At 32.5% G+C, this 19,822-nt stretch overlaps 1 protein-coding gene across 22 annotated transcripts in view; it reads left to right on the top strand.

Annotated features, from left to right (window-relative positions):
• The window catches only part of LOC124183683 (serine/threonine-protein kinase MARK2-like), a 63,496-nt gene extending 45,289 nt beyond the window's left edge, over nucleotides 1-18,207 (top strand). For 11 of the 22 annotated variants that reach the window (XM_046572482.1, XM_046572481.1, XM_046572483.1 and 8 more), the window contains 5 exons: nucleotides 1,338-1,452; nucleotides 1,730-1,818; nucleotides 12,393-12,434; nucleotides 13,129-13,240; nucleotides 13,661-18,207. In XM_046572482.1, coding sequence (XP_046428438.1) covers nucleotides 1,338-1,452; nucleotides 1,730-1,818; nucleotides 12,393-12,434; nucleotides 13,129-13,240; nucleotides 13,661-13,879 — 577 coding nt within the window. In that variant the 3' untranslated portion in view covers nucleotides 13,880-18,207. Of the gene's footprint in view, nucleotides 1-1,337; nucleotides 1,453-1,729; nucleotides 1,819-5,057; nucleotides 5,336-7,313; nucleotides 10,831-12,392; nucleotides 12,435-13,128; nucleotides 13,241-13,648 lie in introns of those variants that run through there. The other 11 variants (XM_046572485.1, XM_046572484.1, XM_046572471.1 and 8 more) reach the window with 8 other exon arrangements.
• Nucleotides 18,208-19,822: the final 1,615 nt, after the last annotated feature.

Genomic DNA, 19,822 nt, shown 5'->3' with positions numbered 1-19,822 from the left:
GAATTTAATTGGGATTCATTTTTTGGTTTTACGATTTTATTTTTATGTACATGTTTTATTTTTGTTTTTTTGTTTTTTTTTTTTTTTCCCATAATTTTCTGCTTTACGTTCTTTCTTCTCCTTCATTCTTGTATTTTTGCAATCAACGCTTCCAGTTTCAATTTTGTCATGTCCATTCATCTTTGTCGTTGCACATCTCATAAATTCATATTATATGTATAATTCACGTAGAATAAATACTGCGTTAAGCATGGGTAATTTTTGGATTAATTAGTAGTATTATAATTATTGTTGCAATAACAGCAAGTGCTGCATCCACTCACCCAACAAATACTGCATTCACAAAATATCATAAAACACTTACGATTTTATCAAAATTATTCTGTACAGAAATAATATTTATTTACAACGAACTGAAAAAAAAATCTAATATCTCCAGAATACTGTTCGATAGTTGTTGGCTTGCAGGAGGTTCTAATGTGAATGTGAATCAAGTTTTAGCTTTTTGCCACTAAAATGTCAAAAATCTTTACAAACTTATCCTACACATGCGGGTAACATCGTTTGGGTAATAGTGCAAAGTAGAATATCCATACAAAGAGAACGCAAGCCCTGAACATGAACATTTTATAGTAATTTTTGAAAAGTTTTTAATAACAAATATTGAACGACACTCTGATGTTCCATTCTCTCACTTATAATCACATCAAATTTGTGGGCAATTCTGAATCTGGATTCGAGAATTATTTATCTCAATCGTTATCACTCGTCATAACATTACGGCAAAAATGACGTTTCAAACTGTCTGCTTAACAACAAAATCAGCCAAAAATACATATACACACAGATACATGCATATACATATAAATTAGCTGCTTTTATGAAACATGTGCAAGATAGTAGCAATAATTAATATTCCGTATTACAGATACTCCCCTATTATCATTATTTAAAGTTCAATAGTTACACTCTACAAACACGTGAAACAACAAAAAAAAAGTATTTACCATAGAATAATAAAAAAAAAATCCAAGTAATAAGTGTACACAAGTCGAACGTGTTGTAATTTTTATTTTCATTACGCGACGAACGTGTTACAATGGAACAACTCACCAATTTGATTGCATAATTTGTTAGAAAATGTATTATTCAAATACTTGGTATATTTTCAGCGCAATTTATATGTATATTATGTACCTCATTGGTGCAACGTCACTTTGTAAATGGCATATTATAAGTTCGCAATCGGCCAAAGTCGCGTTTTATATTTTGTTTAATTACTTCTTTGACCTGCGGTAATAATATTTGGTAATATTTGTAAACTCTCGTTTATTCAGCCTTGGCGTTTCTCCGAGCAGCAGACTGGTACCTGCAGCAGCATTCCCAAGGAATGTTCCAAGCCGCAGCACCTTCCATTCTGGACAAAATAGAGCCCAGCGAAATCACCCTCAGGTATTGTACTCTCGTCAGTTTGACGATATTCAATACCGTGGCCGAAGGAAGAGTCATTGTACGTTGTAATTGTACGTACCGTTGTAACTCTTTCAGAGCGCATAAGTTTTTGTTTTATTGGCTTGCTGAATTGTGCATTAAAATTGAACATACTTCAAACATGATTGCTATGATTCTGATAAATTTTTTCATTTTCATCCTTCCGCCACGGTTATTGATTGTCTGTGAAAAAAAAAAATGTTTTTCAAGTAAACTTGAGCGGTTCAACAATTCACAGGGTCACACGCATACACAGGACACGAACGCTATCAGTCCACTGGCGAGGCCATCTTTCTTTTCAAAATTATCATCCAGGTTCTCAAAACGGTAAGTTTCCATCTTATTATGAAATTGCTTAGCAATAATATTACGTATTTCCAATGAATTGTCGTTATCATTTTATTTTTTTTTCTGTTTTTTCTTTCTACGTTATTATTTAAAAGAAAAAAGAACATGCTTTTCCACCGGATGCAAGGATATGTATCCTGTTTTCAAAAACGCAGAAGTACATAGCTATTGAAAATAAAGTTCCCGTTGATATGATTTTTACTTCTTTTGTAATTTTTGCATCAATTTGTAATTGTGCTCTCTTTTTTTCTTTTTTTTTTTGAAAAAGGGCGTGTGTCTTTACGCGCATATGTATATCATTGCATCAGGGTGTCAAACTACCTTGAAATAATCGGAGAAAAACTTTGAGTACGTAAAGTGTAAAAGAAGCGGTCGGACTTTGTTGGATAATATTTTGCAAAAATTGTCATTGCCCAGCGAAGAATTACTTTTCTCATTTATAGTAAAATAAAATTTTGAAAAAACGTACACTTCCTTGGTCCTCGGTTTTTGTGTTATTTTTCGAAACTCGTGTAAAAATTACTTTTCTTATTGATTATATCTTATTCATATATCATTCGAGTAAACCCAATTCAACTCTGTTCGATTCGACAGTCGATACCCTGTTTGTGTAGTTGATGAATTAAATACTAATCAACGTCGAGAGTTGCGATGTTGTTTTATGTACCGAAGAATAAGAATTTCTGTCAATATGATATATTTATATTTATACAATACTGTTTTGCATGCCAGATGATATTCCTGTTTTAGGGATGCACAATGACTATGTAGTTCTGGCAGTCGTTTATACCGCAATGCGTTGAACATGCATACGTTTATATAATCTGTTGTTAAACAGATTACTATAGCAATTGGAAAAAAAAACATGAAAATGCAAATAATAATTTAGGTGCATACCGTTACTACGTTATTGAATAATTATTATTATTAATTTTGATGAGCCAGCAGCGACCATTATCAGTGAAAGCTATTAAACATCATAGCTCGTGCATTTTATTTTATTTTCTATTTGATTTTACTTTTTTGTTTCTTTCTTTTACGCCTACGGATATACGTACATATGTAAATGCATATGCGTATAAATATGCCTCTCCAGTTTTACTTTTTCTACTTATTTACTCACTCACCAGGGTGGCCACACACCCGGAAAAATCTGGTAAACCTGGAAATGTCAGGGGATTTTTGAATTGGTCATGGAAAAACTGAAAACGTGTCAGTCTTTTCTATCGTGGGAATTAGAAATTATTTTTTTAAGGTGACAAGTTTACTTTGTTTCGTCGAAAAAACAAATTGGTTTAGATTGACTTTTGTAAACTATATTTTTCTTCAATTCGAATTGAATTTGAACCAAATATAGAGTTAACAAGCTGAACGATTTTAGTTTTGGTAACTTACTAGAACTGGGAAAATGTTAGGGAAAACTAGGTTTTAGATCCTGGAAAACCTGGAAATGTCATGGTATTTTTTTCCTTAAAATTTGTGGCCACCCTGCTCACTCACTTACTTACTTACTTACTTACTTACTTACTTACTTACTTACTTACTTACTAACTTACTTACTTACTTACTTACTTACTTACTTACCCACTTACCCATTTAATTTTGATTGACAACTGTATACTTAAAAATAATTTATCCAATTTCTTTTGACGTTTACGATATTTATGTATAATACATACCTATTTTGCAACTATTCGATAATGATGAATAATATTAATCTGCGAGACGATTCGTCAGCAGTATTATTATTATTATTATTATTAATATTATTGTTGTTATCTATATGTTTAATATAGTCTTACGCTATACTATATTATTATTGTTGTTGTTATTGTCAGCGTTATTATTATTATTATTGTTATTATTATTATATCGTACACGTACGCGTGTGTGTCCTCCTTTCCTCCCTATACCCCCTTTGCAAATTTCTGCTCTCGTTTTCTATCATCCCGCCCCCTCTATCCTCCTGTATAAAGATATCACGATTTTCGTTACGTATCGAGCTTTCGATTTCGATTTGTACCGGGCATTTTCAAAGAATCAAGCGTCGCGCTTCAGTGACGCAAAGAGGGGACTGAGCTCAGCTGACTCGAGAAGCTCTTTACGTGCGGTCACATTGGCACAAATATCAATACCCCATGCAAAGCTGATACAAAAAGATTCGTCTACTTAAACTTTTATATATACGAATCTATTTGCAATATGTGTATATCGCCTCAGTTGATAGTTATGAAAATTACAGAGTGAAAAATGGAGAAAAGAAAATTGTCTAATGAAAATGTAAAGATTACACTGCTTGGCAGGGCTTATGATTAATAATGATAATGATAATAATGATAAGCCACCTCGCATACTCATTGTGCATCCCTTTCGTGCAGGTCGATTTAAGAAAAAAAAAAAAAACAAGCGAGGCGTTATTTTTGATTATCTCTCTGGTTATGATTAACTGTTTATTGATTATTTTTTTTCTCAAAAATTTCATTAATTTCTTTCGCATCTGAAATTTCTAGTCGTTATTGCATAATGAAATGTAAAAAGACTCTAGTGCAAACAAATGATAGAAACGAAGGAAAAGAAGTGTAATATCGTTGTTGTTAACGTTCCGACAGAACATTAGGTAATACGTATTTGTAAAATTAGCTTCATAGGTGGGTGTAGTAAGGCCGATGTATATTTGGGTAATTAGAGTGCCACAGAATAACGTGTGCGAGTACGTGTTGACAACAAAATAGAGAGAGAGTGATGCGAATGAATGAGATAGAGAGAGAAAGAGAGAGAGAGAAACATCACAGGCACCCCAATTTGGTGCCGGCTTTCACGAAATGGTCGCTGTTCTCGTTTGCGCGGATTTAATTGCAATCCTAAAGTCTTGCAAATGTCGAAAGTTGGCGGCAAAATGAGTTGAAAACAAAAAAACAAATATTAATTGAAAAAAATAACGATAATAAATGTATAAAATAGATGAAATAAAATAAAGCCGGAATGATAATACATAACAAATTAACAATGAAGAGAGAGGAAAGAAAAGCAAAAATTAAAAAGAAAATTTCTAATTATAATTACAAAGACGCTTTCATTGAACGAGCGTATAGACTGTTCGGGTAATGGATTTATATAGACATTGTTGCATCTCTGAACTCTAAACTGAAAGTTTAATAACCCAGTTGGTAATGAATTTTTAACGCATACCTATTCGGTATTTATCTTGTCTGCTGCAGGACTTGAACCGAAATACTTGGCTCCGTCTCTGGTGCCCAAGATGAAAGAAAATGTGAAAGTGAAAGAGAAAGAGACAGTAACAGAAAAAGAAAAAAAGAAAGCAAAGGATACAGAGAAAGCGAAAGAGAGAGAGAATACGAGAAAGAAAAAGAAAAAGAAAGAGAAAGAGAACACGATAGAGAATGGATATCGAACGAAAGCCCTAGAGACAACCGACACGATACTCGTATTTTGTCAAGTTTAAAAACAACCACCAAGCGCACGCGAGTGCATTGAAGAGAATATAGAAATAGATCATAGAAGTGTAATAGCCGAGACCCAGGAAACGGATGAATTGAGGAAAAATCATCCTCATTTGTCGGCAATCCCTTCCCACGTACACACGCAAACAAAAACCACAATTACACGCAGACACACGACCGAACAGACTTAGTACTACTGTTACTAATACTAATCCTACTACTTCTACTACTATTACTACTACTACTGCTACTACTACTCCTACTCCTACTCCTACTCCTCCTACTCCTCCTACTACTCCTACTCCTACTCCTACTCCTACTCCTACTCCTACTCCTACTAATACTGCTACTACTACTATCCTGTTATAAGATGCTCAAGAGATGAAGAAAGGAATAAATAATCGCCGATAAAAGGCGCTTCAAGCAATTAAGTAATCGACGTTGTTCACTGTGTGCAGATAGATTTTAGATAAATTCGCGTTATTCTGTGGTGCGCGATTATCAATTATTAATTACTATTATTATTTTTGTCATTATTATTATTATTATTGTTATTATTTTATAACCCACGATGGCTAGAAGATATACTCTCTTAGAAATATGAGACCACTTGGTTGATATAGATTAAGTGCTGGACGAATGAATGTTATTCATATGCGGTATATGATATACGTATATATATATATATATATATATAGGTATATATGTGCAATTTTGCATTTAATTCGTATGAAAAAACAAAACGCTATTATTATTAAGGAAATGGTAAATACGAAAAAACAATGACAAAAAAAGAAATTTTAAAAACAGAATAGGACGTGTGCCTTCCTTGCTTTTATATAGCAGGAAGTTACATGACAGGATTCCATTTCTTAAGACATAACACTTAAATCTGTGCCTTTATACCATTTTTGCCTCTGTCAACAACCCGATCCGTATAAATAGTTTTAATTGTTTTATAACACTACGTTCCTTATTTGGGCAAAGATTACAGCTTGTGTTTTCTTTTTTTCTTTTTTTTTTTTCTCTTTACCATCGTTAGTCTACTTTTAGCATACTGAAACTATCTGTAACAAAATTTTAAGCATTGTTTCATGGATTCCTTTTTCTTTTTTTTTTTCATTTTTTTTTTACACCAAGCGTATTTTCTTTTCTTTGCTTTCAAATGGGGTAGGAAAATAAATTTCATCACGTACAACGCATCGCATGTTGTGTGGTTGGAAGTTGGGTTGTGATAGACAAAAAAACAAAACAGAATGGAAAAGATTATTAATCGCGGCTATGATATTGTTCAATGTCGATATTTTAATATTAAAAAGAGTAACGTGACCATGATTATACCCAAATAAAATTTAACCTCACTTTTGACCACACTACACGACATCTGTTTGGCAAGGTTTTATCGAATTGGTTAGATTTTTATAGCTCGATTTAGGTGTTTAAAACTTATTTCCAGTTCAAGAACAAATAATTGTGCAGTGTATAATCATTATGTATGTGATCCAAACTGTGAAACGATTATGAACAGATTAGTTTGTTGTTTTTCTCGACTGGCTGTGAGTTTAAATGATAATCTAATCTGTTTCTTCTTGGACTGTTACGATGAATTTTGAAAGTGGACGCTGTAATAACTAATAATAACTACCAAGCTGCGGATCTCCCTTACGTACCGCAACTTTCAATTAGATTCTTAATCCGTCTCGTGCGCCGATAAGTAAGCCAGTGAACAATTTTATCTGTATTTTATAACGGCCTACATAACTATCGCGCCTATTCGTTTCACGCCTGTATAAAGCAATTTTTAAGCTAGTACAAATGGGACGACGATTCAGAAAAGAAAAAAAAAAAAATACAAAAAAAAAAAACAAACAAACTTCATATTAGACGAATGAAATTAAAGTAAAATTATAATTCAATAAAAACTAATTGAAAAGAAAAATAAGGAAAAAAACAAATTACGACAAAAAAGTGATAAACGAATAGAAAAAGAGAGTAAAATCCATGCATTGGCAGGTTTTCCAAGTGACAGAAGAAAGATGATGCGATGGATTCTGCAATGGTCGCGGTTCTCGCCTTGTTTCCCACGAGTTGAAATGAGAGCGAGATGTAGACATACACACACACACACAGACACAACTCGTGCATACATAACTTGTATGGGATAGGAACTGCGACGCTGAGTGAACGATACGACACAACTACAACAATGCATCCGCATCTATATATATATATATACATATATATATGTATACATATATGTATGTATATATTTACAATTAAGCTATATGTGCACAGTACCTTTTTTTCCACAAAGTTAGATGAATTAAATTTGTAAAATGCAATTTTTTATAGTTGGACCCCCAATGTGACGTGTCCGTATCATTATTAATATTTTTAGCAGACGTGGATCTGCATTTAGCCGTTGCGAAGTGCGTTATTATTGTACAGCTGAATTCAATGAGTTATGAAAAAATTGTGCAATAGATGTTGCTATTCCAAAAGAATGAAAATAAAAATGAAACGAATTATAAACAGATGAAGAAATTGATAAAGACATTGAAGAAGAAAAAAAAAGTAACCTAATGTGAGCTAATGTGCAGGGTAATTATTTATTTATTTATTGTTAAAGTGTGAGCGTCTTTTGTGGAATTGAAATTTGCTGGGAAATATCTGTGAACCAAGAATTTATACTCTAGCGAATCATCCTCATGCTGTTCTGTCAAAAGTTCAGTGCTTATTTACGATATTTAAAAATTGCCTGTAAAAAAATGTCAACTCTTACAGATAATCTAATCATTGCGTTTTCAAATGTTTTAACTATTTGAAAATGGTGTAAGTGAAATGACTATAGAAAAACAACAAGTCGGAAATTATTTTACTTTCATGTTAATTCGTTTGTTGAGAAAATTTTGATTCTTTCTTCAAGTGTATCGTGTTTCTGATTCTGAAAATTATAATTGGCTTTTATTTATTTCTTTATTCAATTTTTTTTTTTTTTTCATTCTACATGCCTCGCCGTGGCCTGGCCAGTTTTCAACAGCGTTAACTATCTATTCGAATGAATTTACGCTATCTTTTGAATTCTCTGCAAAAATTCCAAAATCAGTTGGAAAATTTGAATCCTTGGACACTGGTGTTTCCTTGTAATTTTCAATTGTTCTAGGAAGATGACATTGGTATCTACCTAACGTCGCTATAATCGCTTCATTGCATATTTAGTTTTTATTACTCGTCGAAAGCATGATGTTTCATTGGTGAGGGAAATGCAATATGAGAAAAGAAAAAAAAACTCAAAGAAAACAAGCAACTACGAAATGAATAAATGGTAAAATTTTATTTTTCTTTACATGTAAATAATGATTGTTCGATGTCACAAGAGAAAGGATTTGAGCTGTATAATATCCGCAAACTACACAATACATATAAACTCATTCGCTTATACATATAGTAGCCTAGCAATAACGAATCGTTGTTTGTAACGAAAGTGAAAATATGTATAGTTAATTTTTTTTTTTTTTTTATGATATATGGAACTTGGCAAACCTGCATACTAGATGAAAATATTGAATTACACATTATGTATTAATTAACGATTGCCTGATGAACTCGGATTCGTCAGATATTAAATATTTAACATTTAAGATTTTCAACGAAAAAACGAAATCGTTTATTCGGCATTAGAAAAGTTGCAGGAAAATCGGTAGTGTTGGTGCGGCCAGATGACAGCCAAACAGTATTGCCAACTTGAAGTTGATCCAGAGTGATTGATCAATTATTAAATATTATTAACAACATACTTTTTTTCTACTTTTATTGTAATAATAATTACGTGACATATATTTCATTACAAATTCGTCGCAGAATTTGAAAAAAACGCGAGGTTTATATGTCTAAGTAAGAATGTAAGGATGGCGTTGATATCTGGTCGCGATATTGCAGCTAGTTGAAAAAAATACACTACATATATATATACATACACACACACACATATGTAGCTCCTTCTGCAATGTAGTTAGTCGATGATATATTTGATAATCGAAAAATAAATACTGTATATAAATATACATATATATCTATATACATATATATACACACACATATACGTATATGATATGTATATATGTATATTATTAACAAAAAGATATTGAAAAGAAGTATATTTTATTTGAATTGATCTTAGGTTGATTTATTTTATTTTATTGAGCACGCTATTATTAACATTATTACTATCATTAATTATATTAAACGCAGCCGTCTACAGAACAGCACAGCACAGTTTATTGCACTTAGAATTTTCAATTTTAAATATTTAAGTTATTCTACCATCATAATAATCAGCCCAATTATTATTATTACTATCTACCTACCATCTAATAACTACTCGAATTTATTATTATTTCTATTATTGTTATAATCAGTAGTAGTATTGGAATTATTCGCCCAAGGAGAAAAAAAACAAAACAAACCAATCCATCATAAAAGCACAGCTTGTAAAAAACAATCAACTGAACCCTTTCCAGCTTGAAAGTATGTATTGTATTATTATTATTTTTATTATCATCATCATCATCATGATCATGATCATTATCATTATTATAAAGAAACAACGATAGCCAAAATTATATAAGCATTTATGTATTTTTTATGAGCTTTATTTTTGTTAATCTCATTCATTTTTTTTATTCTATCGAAGAGTAATGAGTTTGATCCTCAATCAAATGAAATAGATAAAACGATGAAAAAAAAAAAAAAATATTGATTCATAACAGACCTCCGTAGTCCTGTGTAGTCGTATTTATCTTACTGTTACTACTAAAATTTCATATAACCTACATTATTGTACATAAAATCAGGATTTGTGCCACTTAACGTTAGACGCATTTTTTGGGGTTTTTTTTTTGAAATCACTCCACTAGAGGGAAACTTCCACGTTTAAATCAATATAACGTGTCGTTGAGCATTTTATTTATTTTTCTGTTTTTCTTTTCCAACTAGTTTTTTTCCTTCTGTAACCTTTTTGTAATATTCTCCTGTATCTATGTTTTTTTTTTTTTTTTTTTTCCCAATTCCAATTGTATCTAAAATGCCTGCGCCAGACTTTTAACGGACTAATATTTTATTAAATATAGAGTGATATGTTATTCTCACGCGACTTGCTTCTATTTTGATTTATAATAGTATTATTATTGTTATTACCACCATCATCATCGTCATTATCATTAAGATCAAAACAGAAAAAAAAAAGTCCAGATCACTTTCTCTTTTATTCTTCTTCGTTTTTGATTTGCATTTCTTTCGAATTTGAGCATGTGACTGTTGAAAAACCTGGTTTTTGTTGAACGCTAAGTAACGAAATGATGACCATTGATATTTGATATTTTAACACTGGGTTGAGCACTGCTCTCGGTATTTATAGTATATTACATTTATTTTATAAGTGTGCGTGTGTGTGCGAGAGAGTGGGACAAGGAGGTAAAAAAAAAAGTTGATTTAATAATTATATCGGTACGTGATCTACACACGCACACACGCACGCATGCATGTATGTACACATATTTTCGATAAATAATGAAATGAATACGTTTTGTAATATTTTAGCAATAAATATACACACACACACACACACACATATATGTATAAATTTCAAATCATACAACATCTATCCATAAAAACATGTTCACGCGTGGAAATGCGTGCGTGTGTGCGTGCGTCTGAATATTTTATATTATTTGTAAAAGTATACCCTCCTGGGTCACACAATGTGCGTTACTCAATGCACTTCGATCAACTGTGTATTCCCGTCCTACAAGCACTAAAAGAGCGATTTTCTGTCATCTTGAGATGCTTTAGTCAATTACTATTATTATTATTATTATTATTATTATTACTACTACTACTACTACCACTACTACTACCACTACTACTACTACTACTATTACGACTACTAATGCTACAGTTAGTTCAACTATTCTTATCATTATTAATGTTGTTATTATTACTATTGTTTAAACAAATTATTATTATTATTATTTAGGTAGTTGGCATTTTGAATAAAATAGAATAAATGAATAAATAATTGATATGTATAATTGAAGTGCACTAAATAACGCGCAAAGTATGATGAAACGGAGGGAGGGTTGTAGGATTGTACAACAGACAGATGAAGATGACAAGTTTGGGATGGTTGTCATCGTTTTTCTTACGCTCTCTCCTTTCGTTCTCAAAGGTTCATGACCCCCCAACCCCCTCATTTGACTCTAAGCGAAAATTTTATAGAACGTTCAATTGGTCAAATCTTAATTCTTCTTCCTTGCTTATATTTAAAGAAGAAAACTTGAATTGCACTCAGGTTTGTGTTAGGAAAATTGTATATACACGACTTGTTGTCTTTAATCTGGTCCTAAGCACGGTTATTATATAATGAATTTAACTAGTGGTAAAAACATTCAACAGTTTCATACATATATGTGTACATATATATATATATATATATACATATATATACACACATATAATAAATATTTAAAAATTGTCTACTAAATTGTGTACCAATTCATTTATCGTGTCTATTCAATTAGCCGCAGTACCACTCGACACCTGTGAAATCGATAATCTTTTCTTTTTTTTTTTTTTTTTGTTTGACGTTGACATGCCTGATGGATGCGTACCATACCGTTTTACAATTTACATTCATAACAATGCGCAGGACAAACAGTATAAGTTATTACTACGATGCATTTATTGTGTAATATAAAATTTATCTTTCGTCTGCTGAATGTCTTAGAGTTATGTGTATGTTTACGGAAATCGATTTGTAAATGAACGATCAATTTAGCTGTCAATATAGGCAAATGATTTCGTCATTGTTATGTCTATCGGCATTGTCTTTTCATGGTTTTCATTGACATTGCCTGTTTTTTTCTTTGTTTTTTTTCTAACCCTTGTCCTTTTTGTTTATGTTTATTCACAGTTATTGTTATATCGGGGAAGGGTGGGAGGGCTTGTAGTTACAAATTCAACTGCATTCTCATCGTTTTTATCTTAATCATATTCCAGAACACTTCGTTAGCAATGTCTGTTTTGTTATTTCAGCCCCATGGACCCATCCGTACCTCCCAAGCACGCTGTAGTGAGGTACGTTGCCACGAACTGTAAATCATTCGTTTACTCTTCCATTTTCCTGCGCTTATCCATGTATGTTTGCGATATTTCATCTGTTCATTCAGTTCTATCTGTACAGTTTTTTTTTTTTTTTTCTTTTCCTTTTTTCATTCTTTTTATTCCTACCAAACAATGTCAGAGCAGAGAAAATACTGATCTGAGTTACCTGAAAATTTATCGACAATCGACTGTTTCTATTCTAAACCGTTTCTATTTTGAAAAGTAAGATTATCGTTGAGAAAATATCACTTTGTGGATTTCTCTGTTCAAAACCTCTTTGTACATATATGTATTTTTGCAGTTTTTATTCATCAGGAACACGTGCATGCAATATTTACTATTTTCGCAGTACTCCTTATATCTTTTCTATCTTCACCACAAATCAATGCATACGCTTTGAATATATAGCATTTTGAATGGGTTCGGAGTCCTGGTCGATCGATTGGTATGCATTTCCTGCACGCTTTGTAATTGTCGAACAAATTTATTTGTGTCTCAACTGTCAATTTTCAATTCCACGACGAATGAACCACTTTTTTCCGTTGTGCAGATGTCTACATACTACATCCATCCGGATATATTGTAATGAGATAATAGATATAAATATATTTTTATTGCGCTAATAAATGTGGACAAGGATCGCTTATAGGTGGTTTGTTTATTGCAGTGGTGCAACCACTAATGACGAGCAGGTAAAACCACGCAGTCTTCGTTTCACTTGGAGCATGAGAACGACCAGCAGTCGGGATCCAAATGAAATCATGTCGGAAATACGCAAGGTATGGCATTGTGTACCACATATAATGCATCGATCTATTATCATTCGGATAATAATTAGAAAAGAAAATAAATTTCCAATATCACGTGTACGAAAGCCAAATTAATCCAGCATCTTGTTGTAAAATATCTGCACATAAGTCTGGTACTTGTAGTAGATGTTGAGTGAACTTATTCCAATCGTCTTGTGCGTACGAAAAATCTGTGGAAATAGTTTTTCCAACACTTGTAAACTGCTTGCTAATGATGTTAAAATAGTCTATACAGTCGTGTAACAGTGCAACACTGTGCACGATTATTGTCTCAGTAATTTAAAAGCAAATGACGTTTTTTAAAAACAAAATGAAAGAGAAAAAATCGCGAACAGTTAGAAATTCTTGGCATTGGTTTTTGGTGCACCGCTTAATAAGGTGGTAATATAGGTGCTGGATGCCAATAAGTGCCAGTACGAGCAGCGCGAGAGATTTTTGCTGCTCTGTGCGCACGGAGACGCAGCAACGGATAGCCAGGTACAGTGGGAGATCGAGGTCTGCAAGCTGCCGAGGCTGTCACTGAACGGTGTGAGGTTCAAGCGGATCTCAGGAACATCGATCGGCTTCAAAAACATCGCCAGCAAGATAGCGAACGAGCTCAAACTGTGACTGCCGGCTGCAGGCGCCACGGAGGCTGGTGCCAACCCATAACCCCCTCGTGATGATCCACGCCAGCAAGTAGCAGCCACTTCCGACGACTATTACTCTTACTTCTTCTGGGACTCGGCTTCGGGCTCTGACGATCAGCAAGAGATATTCGTCTAGCCTTTCGCGTAACCAGATCCCAGTATTTCATAACATCTCGGTTATCACACGCCTGTTTCTGCATGGGAGAAGAAGATGAGGGAGGGCGGGAGGGAGCGAGCGAGTGTGAGTGTTAGTGTAATTGCGAGTGTGAGTGTGAGTGTGAGTGAGTAAGTGGGTGGGTGGGTTCGGAGTCGGTTACAAGCGTTTGTAACACGTTCGAGATTGTTTTTGGTGGTTGTTGGTGTTTTTTTTCTTTTCTTTTTCTCCATCATTTTAACAAAAAAAAAAAAAATAAAAAATCAAAAAAGAAAAGAAAAACACAAAGAAAAAGAAAACACAAAAACAAGGATTTTCACACGTCTATTATTGATAATAACGCAATTTATAAATCAATAACTATTCCATATTGGTTGTTATTTTATTTTTTTTTTTTTCAATTTTCCTTCAACATTTTTGATATTCGTCTTTCGTTTTCTCTCTAAGGACAGACCCACCCCGAGTACGGCGAATACGATAAGACGACGATGATATACCGCAATTTGTGAGAAAGAAAACATGAAATTCCCTTCGGTAGATACGTATTATTATTATACATATATGTATAATCGTGTGTATAAACACACGAATGCATATTACTTATAACAGTGTGTCGTTATGTATATAGTGATCTGAAATTGGTACTTGCAGGTCCTCACTAAACCCTCGAGCGGTTTTAATTTAAAAATTAAGCCCTGTGATTTATCTCTACATATATATCATTTATACATATATTTATATATATATATGTATATAAATACGTGTAACTAATATCTAGTACTACTACACCGCTACTACTGGCTAATACGTATGTATCCTAATACTCTGAGTGCCAAAATGGAAGAATATAAGTCCAGTCTGGTAGCCGCTGTAAACGAATAATTGTAAACGACTGATCGACCCCAAAACTGTAATAAGGATCGCAATTGAGCGCCGAAGGTGAAATTTTCGGCGCTGAACAAGACGTCATCACCACCACCACCACCACCCCCGCCCCCCTTGATTATCGGACTCGATTACGCTGAACGTTATTCTAAAATTTACATAATATAACTATGATAGTACATATTACAATACATACATAAACTAGGGTACTTACTGATATTGCGCGGTATTTTTTCCAATTTTCTTTTGTTTTTAAATTTTTTTCCCTTATATTTCACGTTGCAATTTTTTTTTTTTCGTTTCGGCACTTGAAATTTTTTCACGATATTATCGGTTACTGGTGGTCGGGGAATTCGAGTGCCCAAATCACATCGTTGCAATCGTCATATCCACATTGTAGTCGTCATTGTCATAATAATAATTATCATCGTCATCATCGTCGTCGGAAGAAGAAGAAATTGTTTGTTTTACAATTATACCACGACCCGTGCTTTTTACTTTTCTGATTTCACACGTTGTTTACTTATTTTTCTGTGCAAATTTTCGGTCATTTAATATCAAGTTCATCAGTTCGTCGCGTTTAACAAACATACATACAATACATGCATACAGAAACACAGCATTATAGACACTAGACAATTAATTACTAATTCAATAATGAATTAATTATTATAATTATCATCGTCATAATTATCAATATTATCATCATTCTCATTATGATCATCGTCATTATCGTTGAATTAAGTATAATTAAATAGGAAAATAAAAGATATGATTAAAACGAAGAACTTGGAGAATGTGAAGTATCCAACAATGATTTACTTTGTACAATTAGTAAACTGAGCGAATTGAGTTTAGCGTACTTTCAAAGGAAGAACAAGAACGTAAAACGCAAACAAAAAAAAAAAACAAACAAACAAACAAAGGTAACCATCAAAAAATTAACAAAAACAAGTGGATAAGTGAATAAATAAATGAATTAATAAATATTAAAAAACCGCATTGTTATACTAACAAGATCTGCTATTTTTACCAAGGATATAATGATGATAATAGAAATATAGGTATTATAAACGCAGGCTGTATCATCACGCCGTTATTCACTAACTTTTACATTTATTTTTGTTTTTATTTTCAATTTCATTTCTCCTCCTTCATTGTCTTACGTTTCACTCAATTTCTTTTATCATATCTCAATGAGGAACGAGGGGTCACACTTGTGATTTCTTCAACAGTAGAACCTATACATACATATACATATATATGTAGTAGATGCAAGGGCCACGATGTATATAATATAGAATATAAATATAACCGGAATATGGTTTCCTCTATATGCAACAGTAAAAACAAAGTGAAAATGAGAATGGTGAGGGGAGAGAGAGTAAACAATCGCATAAAAAATAAATACGAAATTGGTATTCCTCTTAAAGATGGTGAAAACAAACAGGAATACATGTATTAGAACATTACGAATGTTTTATATCTGCTTTTGAATATCGTATAATTAGTATACCTATATCAGTACATTTTACTTTACTACCAGTATAGATAAATAATTTATTTAACAGCAAAGTGAAAAGAAATTACAAAAAATTAATGAAAGAAAGAAATAGCATCGTATTTTTTTAGTTTTATTATTATTATTTAATGTTAATTCATATTTCGGATTTATTTCTCCTCGTAGTAAATAAATATGTATAAGTATCATTCAGTGAACGTGATTTATAGAAGAAGACGAATAATTTCAATTTTGAATTTCAATTCACCTGAATGCAGTGTTATGAACATATGAACAAGCATGTACACACTACCATTGTTGTTCAACGTTTTTCGCATTCATATATACATATACATACATACATACGTACATACATGCATACATACATACACAGTGCACATATAAAAGATAAATATCCATATAGGTACATATATTTAATATCAGTAATAAACAAGATTAATAATTATTGAATTTGTCTTATTATTGATTAATTATTCCGTTTATATGTGAAATATTTGAAACACTCTGAATGCATAAATACCTACGACGACAGAAGATGTAAAACATAGGCAGGCATCGCGACTTATTTTATTATCAAATATAAATAGAAAAATTCGTATTTATGTAGTCAAAAAAAAAATTTCACGTAAAAACAAAGGAGCCTTAGAATAACTGAACAACATCCCATGCAATGTATAATTAATCATTGATCGGAAAAATCGAGAGGTGGATAAATGAATATTAGATTTTAACACACCTGAAGTGAATAACGGAACTTTGATTTTATCCACATTACCGATTAAGTTACATTTACTGTTTCACGTATCCGTTGGAATATTCGACTCAGCGATCCTCACTAAAGTGCATTGCTGCATAGAAATTTATTTCTTGGAAGAAAATTTTTCGTCCGTTTTATAACGCTTCATTTTGTTTCATTCTTCTTTCGAAATTATTTATTTCAATTTCTTTTCTTGTTAACTTTGTCTTACTTAAAAATGTGCATCATAATTGTTTCGAATTGCATTATTCATATTCTACTGATAGTTACTAAATACCCAGTTACATCGAGTAAAATATTCAACCATTATCGCGACTGTATTAATAACTTACTTCACAATCTTTGCCACAGTTATTATAAAGTGATACGTTGCAATTATACGTACATTCATACATACACGCATACTACATACATTTAATAATAATTATCATTATGATTTTCGTTATTATTGCCATTATTATCATCATTATTATTATCACTGTTATAAGATAAGGATCCTTGTAGTGTTGATAGTAAACCCATGATACACATGTAGGTAATTAATTAATTATGGTATATAATATAAGTGTAATCAACATACAAAAATCCTCTGCTCGCATGCTTGAAAACAAACAAAAAAAATATATATATAAAAATTGTAAATGTATAAATTAATAATTAATACTTGAGTGACAACGGAGGAAAAAAGGCGGAAGAAACAAGAGGCAAGCAAAAACTATTATATACAAGTTAAGGAAAAATACACCCATACATACATACACACACACTCATTAATTTTAATATGAATATTATGAAGGATAAAATTAATAATAATAATTATTATTATTATATACGATGTATGGCTGAGCGGACAACTTTGAGCTACCTGAATTATTATGTGATTAGTAACTTGAGAAAAACGATTAGAAAATAGCAGAGAGAGAAAAAAAAATAACACAACAAACAAACAAAAAATCTTAAAGACGAGTGAAAGTAGTAAGTTAATAAAAGGAAAAAAAAACGTGTACGTAAAATGCCACTTAATATTGCAATCTGTATGATAATGATATAAATCCAGTCGACGTTTAACTTGAAATTTAAATGAAAATGAAAGAAAAAGTAGAAAATGACTTTGCTGTGTTGTATACCATGAATAACCCCAGGACATCGGTGTCCGCGCAACCAACCCATTAATATATCTCTACCGCGCGCATAACTCTGTCAACCTGTTGTAATTTAACGAAAGAAGAAAAGAAAAACTGAACAAAATCACAAACATACATACATAGATACATATATATTATGAATATATGTATATACGTGTGTGAGTATGTGGAGTATACATACCTATGTATATGTAAATATACATCCAGATTCAAACCTGTAGATAGGTACATAATTCGTCATACACATACAGCTTTGCTAAGTGTTTTCTGGTGATCGGTATCTAGCAAAATGTAGCTGATAAAGATTTTTAATAAAATGGTGACAATTATTGTTCCCCTATTATAGATCCCCTACGCGAGCGGTTATTGGTCGGAAGAGGTTTTATTTAATCGTGAAATACCAACTCCTAGCGAAATTCTTTAATTGTAGTTTGCGATTTCAAACTCAGATCTGAATAACTGCCGTCCAGTATGCCGTTTATCTATTTATTTAAGTTTTTTCGTTTCTACTTTTGAGAAATTTGGCGACGAAGCTCTTAATTTTGGAGGATATGAAAATGTCATGGATTCGTCTACAATCTCTATATGATTCATTCAATATCAGTTTTACATACTTCCACTTGAAATATAAATTTTATTCTAATCAACGCACTGCAGATGTTCTGCCACTCGAAGCGAGTTCTTAAACAAGAATTGTTCGACGCTGCTACAAACAGGAGAGACGTCATCGATGGCTCATTTCAAATGAACATTACGGATTTATTTGTATTATATACCTGTTGAATTGCACGCGTATACGATCCCATGATCTTTAGGAAACAAATAATGAGCTAGTAGTTACTATTTTCGGGATTAATTATCTGTAGCATTTGAACGTGTTGCCGATTTTTTCTCGTTCTTAGCAGCTATTACTTGAGTTGAACCAAGCAGAATGTGCAGCCTTATTCCAGATGGTATCTGTCAGCTTTTCTGATTGCGAGCATCAAAACGATTAATGAGTTTCGGGCGCTTGGCTTGGTAGGTGTTGATTTGTTTTGGGGATATGTTGGTTTCAGTGGTGGAATCGGTGTGACAGCATTTTCCGACAAGTTGTACCACCGACGATTCAGAAAAGATATCGGGAACGTGGATCGAAACCTGGAAAAATAAAACATGTTTTGTTGGTTCATTTGCTGCGGCTTTCATTGGATTTCTCGTACAAATATGGACTAAACTAGAGACGACGATTCTCGGCTGTAACTTGTCGCGTCTTAATGAGTTAATTTTGCCCTTTCTCGAAATTGATGATAATTTTGTAGAACTCATCGACACGGCCTTCCTCTTTTGCGATTTACGGAGCTCAGAAATTTTTCGTCGCAGAATCCACTTGAAGGACTACATTCCCACCGATTGGACCCTCGAGATTGCGACAATGACATGAATAAGAGTGTAGGAGCAACAGCAAACTAATGAAGAAGGAA

The sequence above is a fragment of the Neodiprion fabricii genome, chromosome 5 (assembly GCF_021155785.1).
Source record: "Neodiprion fabricii isolate iyNeoFabr1 chromosome 5, iyNeoFabr1.1, whole genome shotgun sequence".
Lineage (NCBI taxonomy): Eukaryota > Metazoa > Arthropoda > Insecta > Hymenoptera > Diprionidae > Neodiprion > Neodiprion fabricii.
Note: the sequence above shows the minus strand (reverse complement) of the source record. Positions and strands in the feature narration are given on the sequence as shown.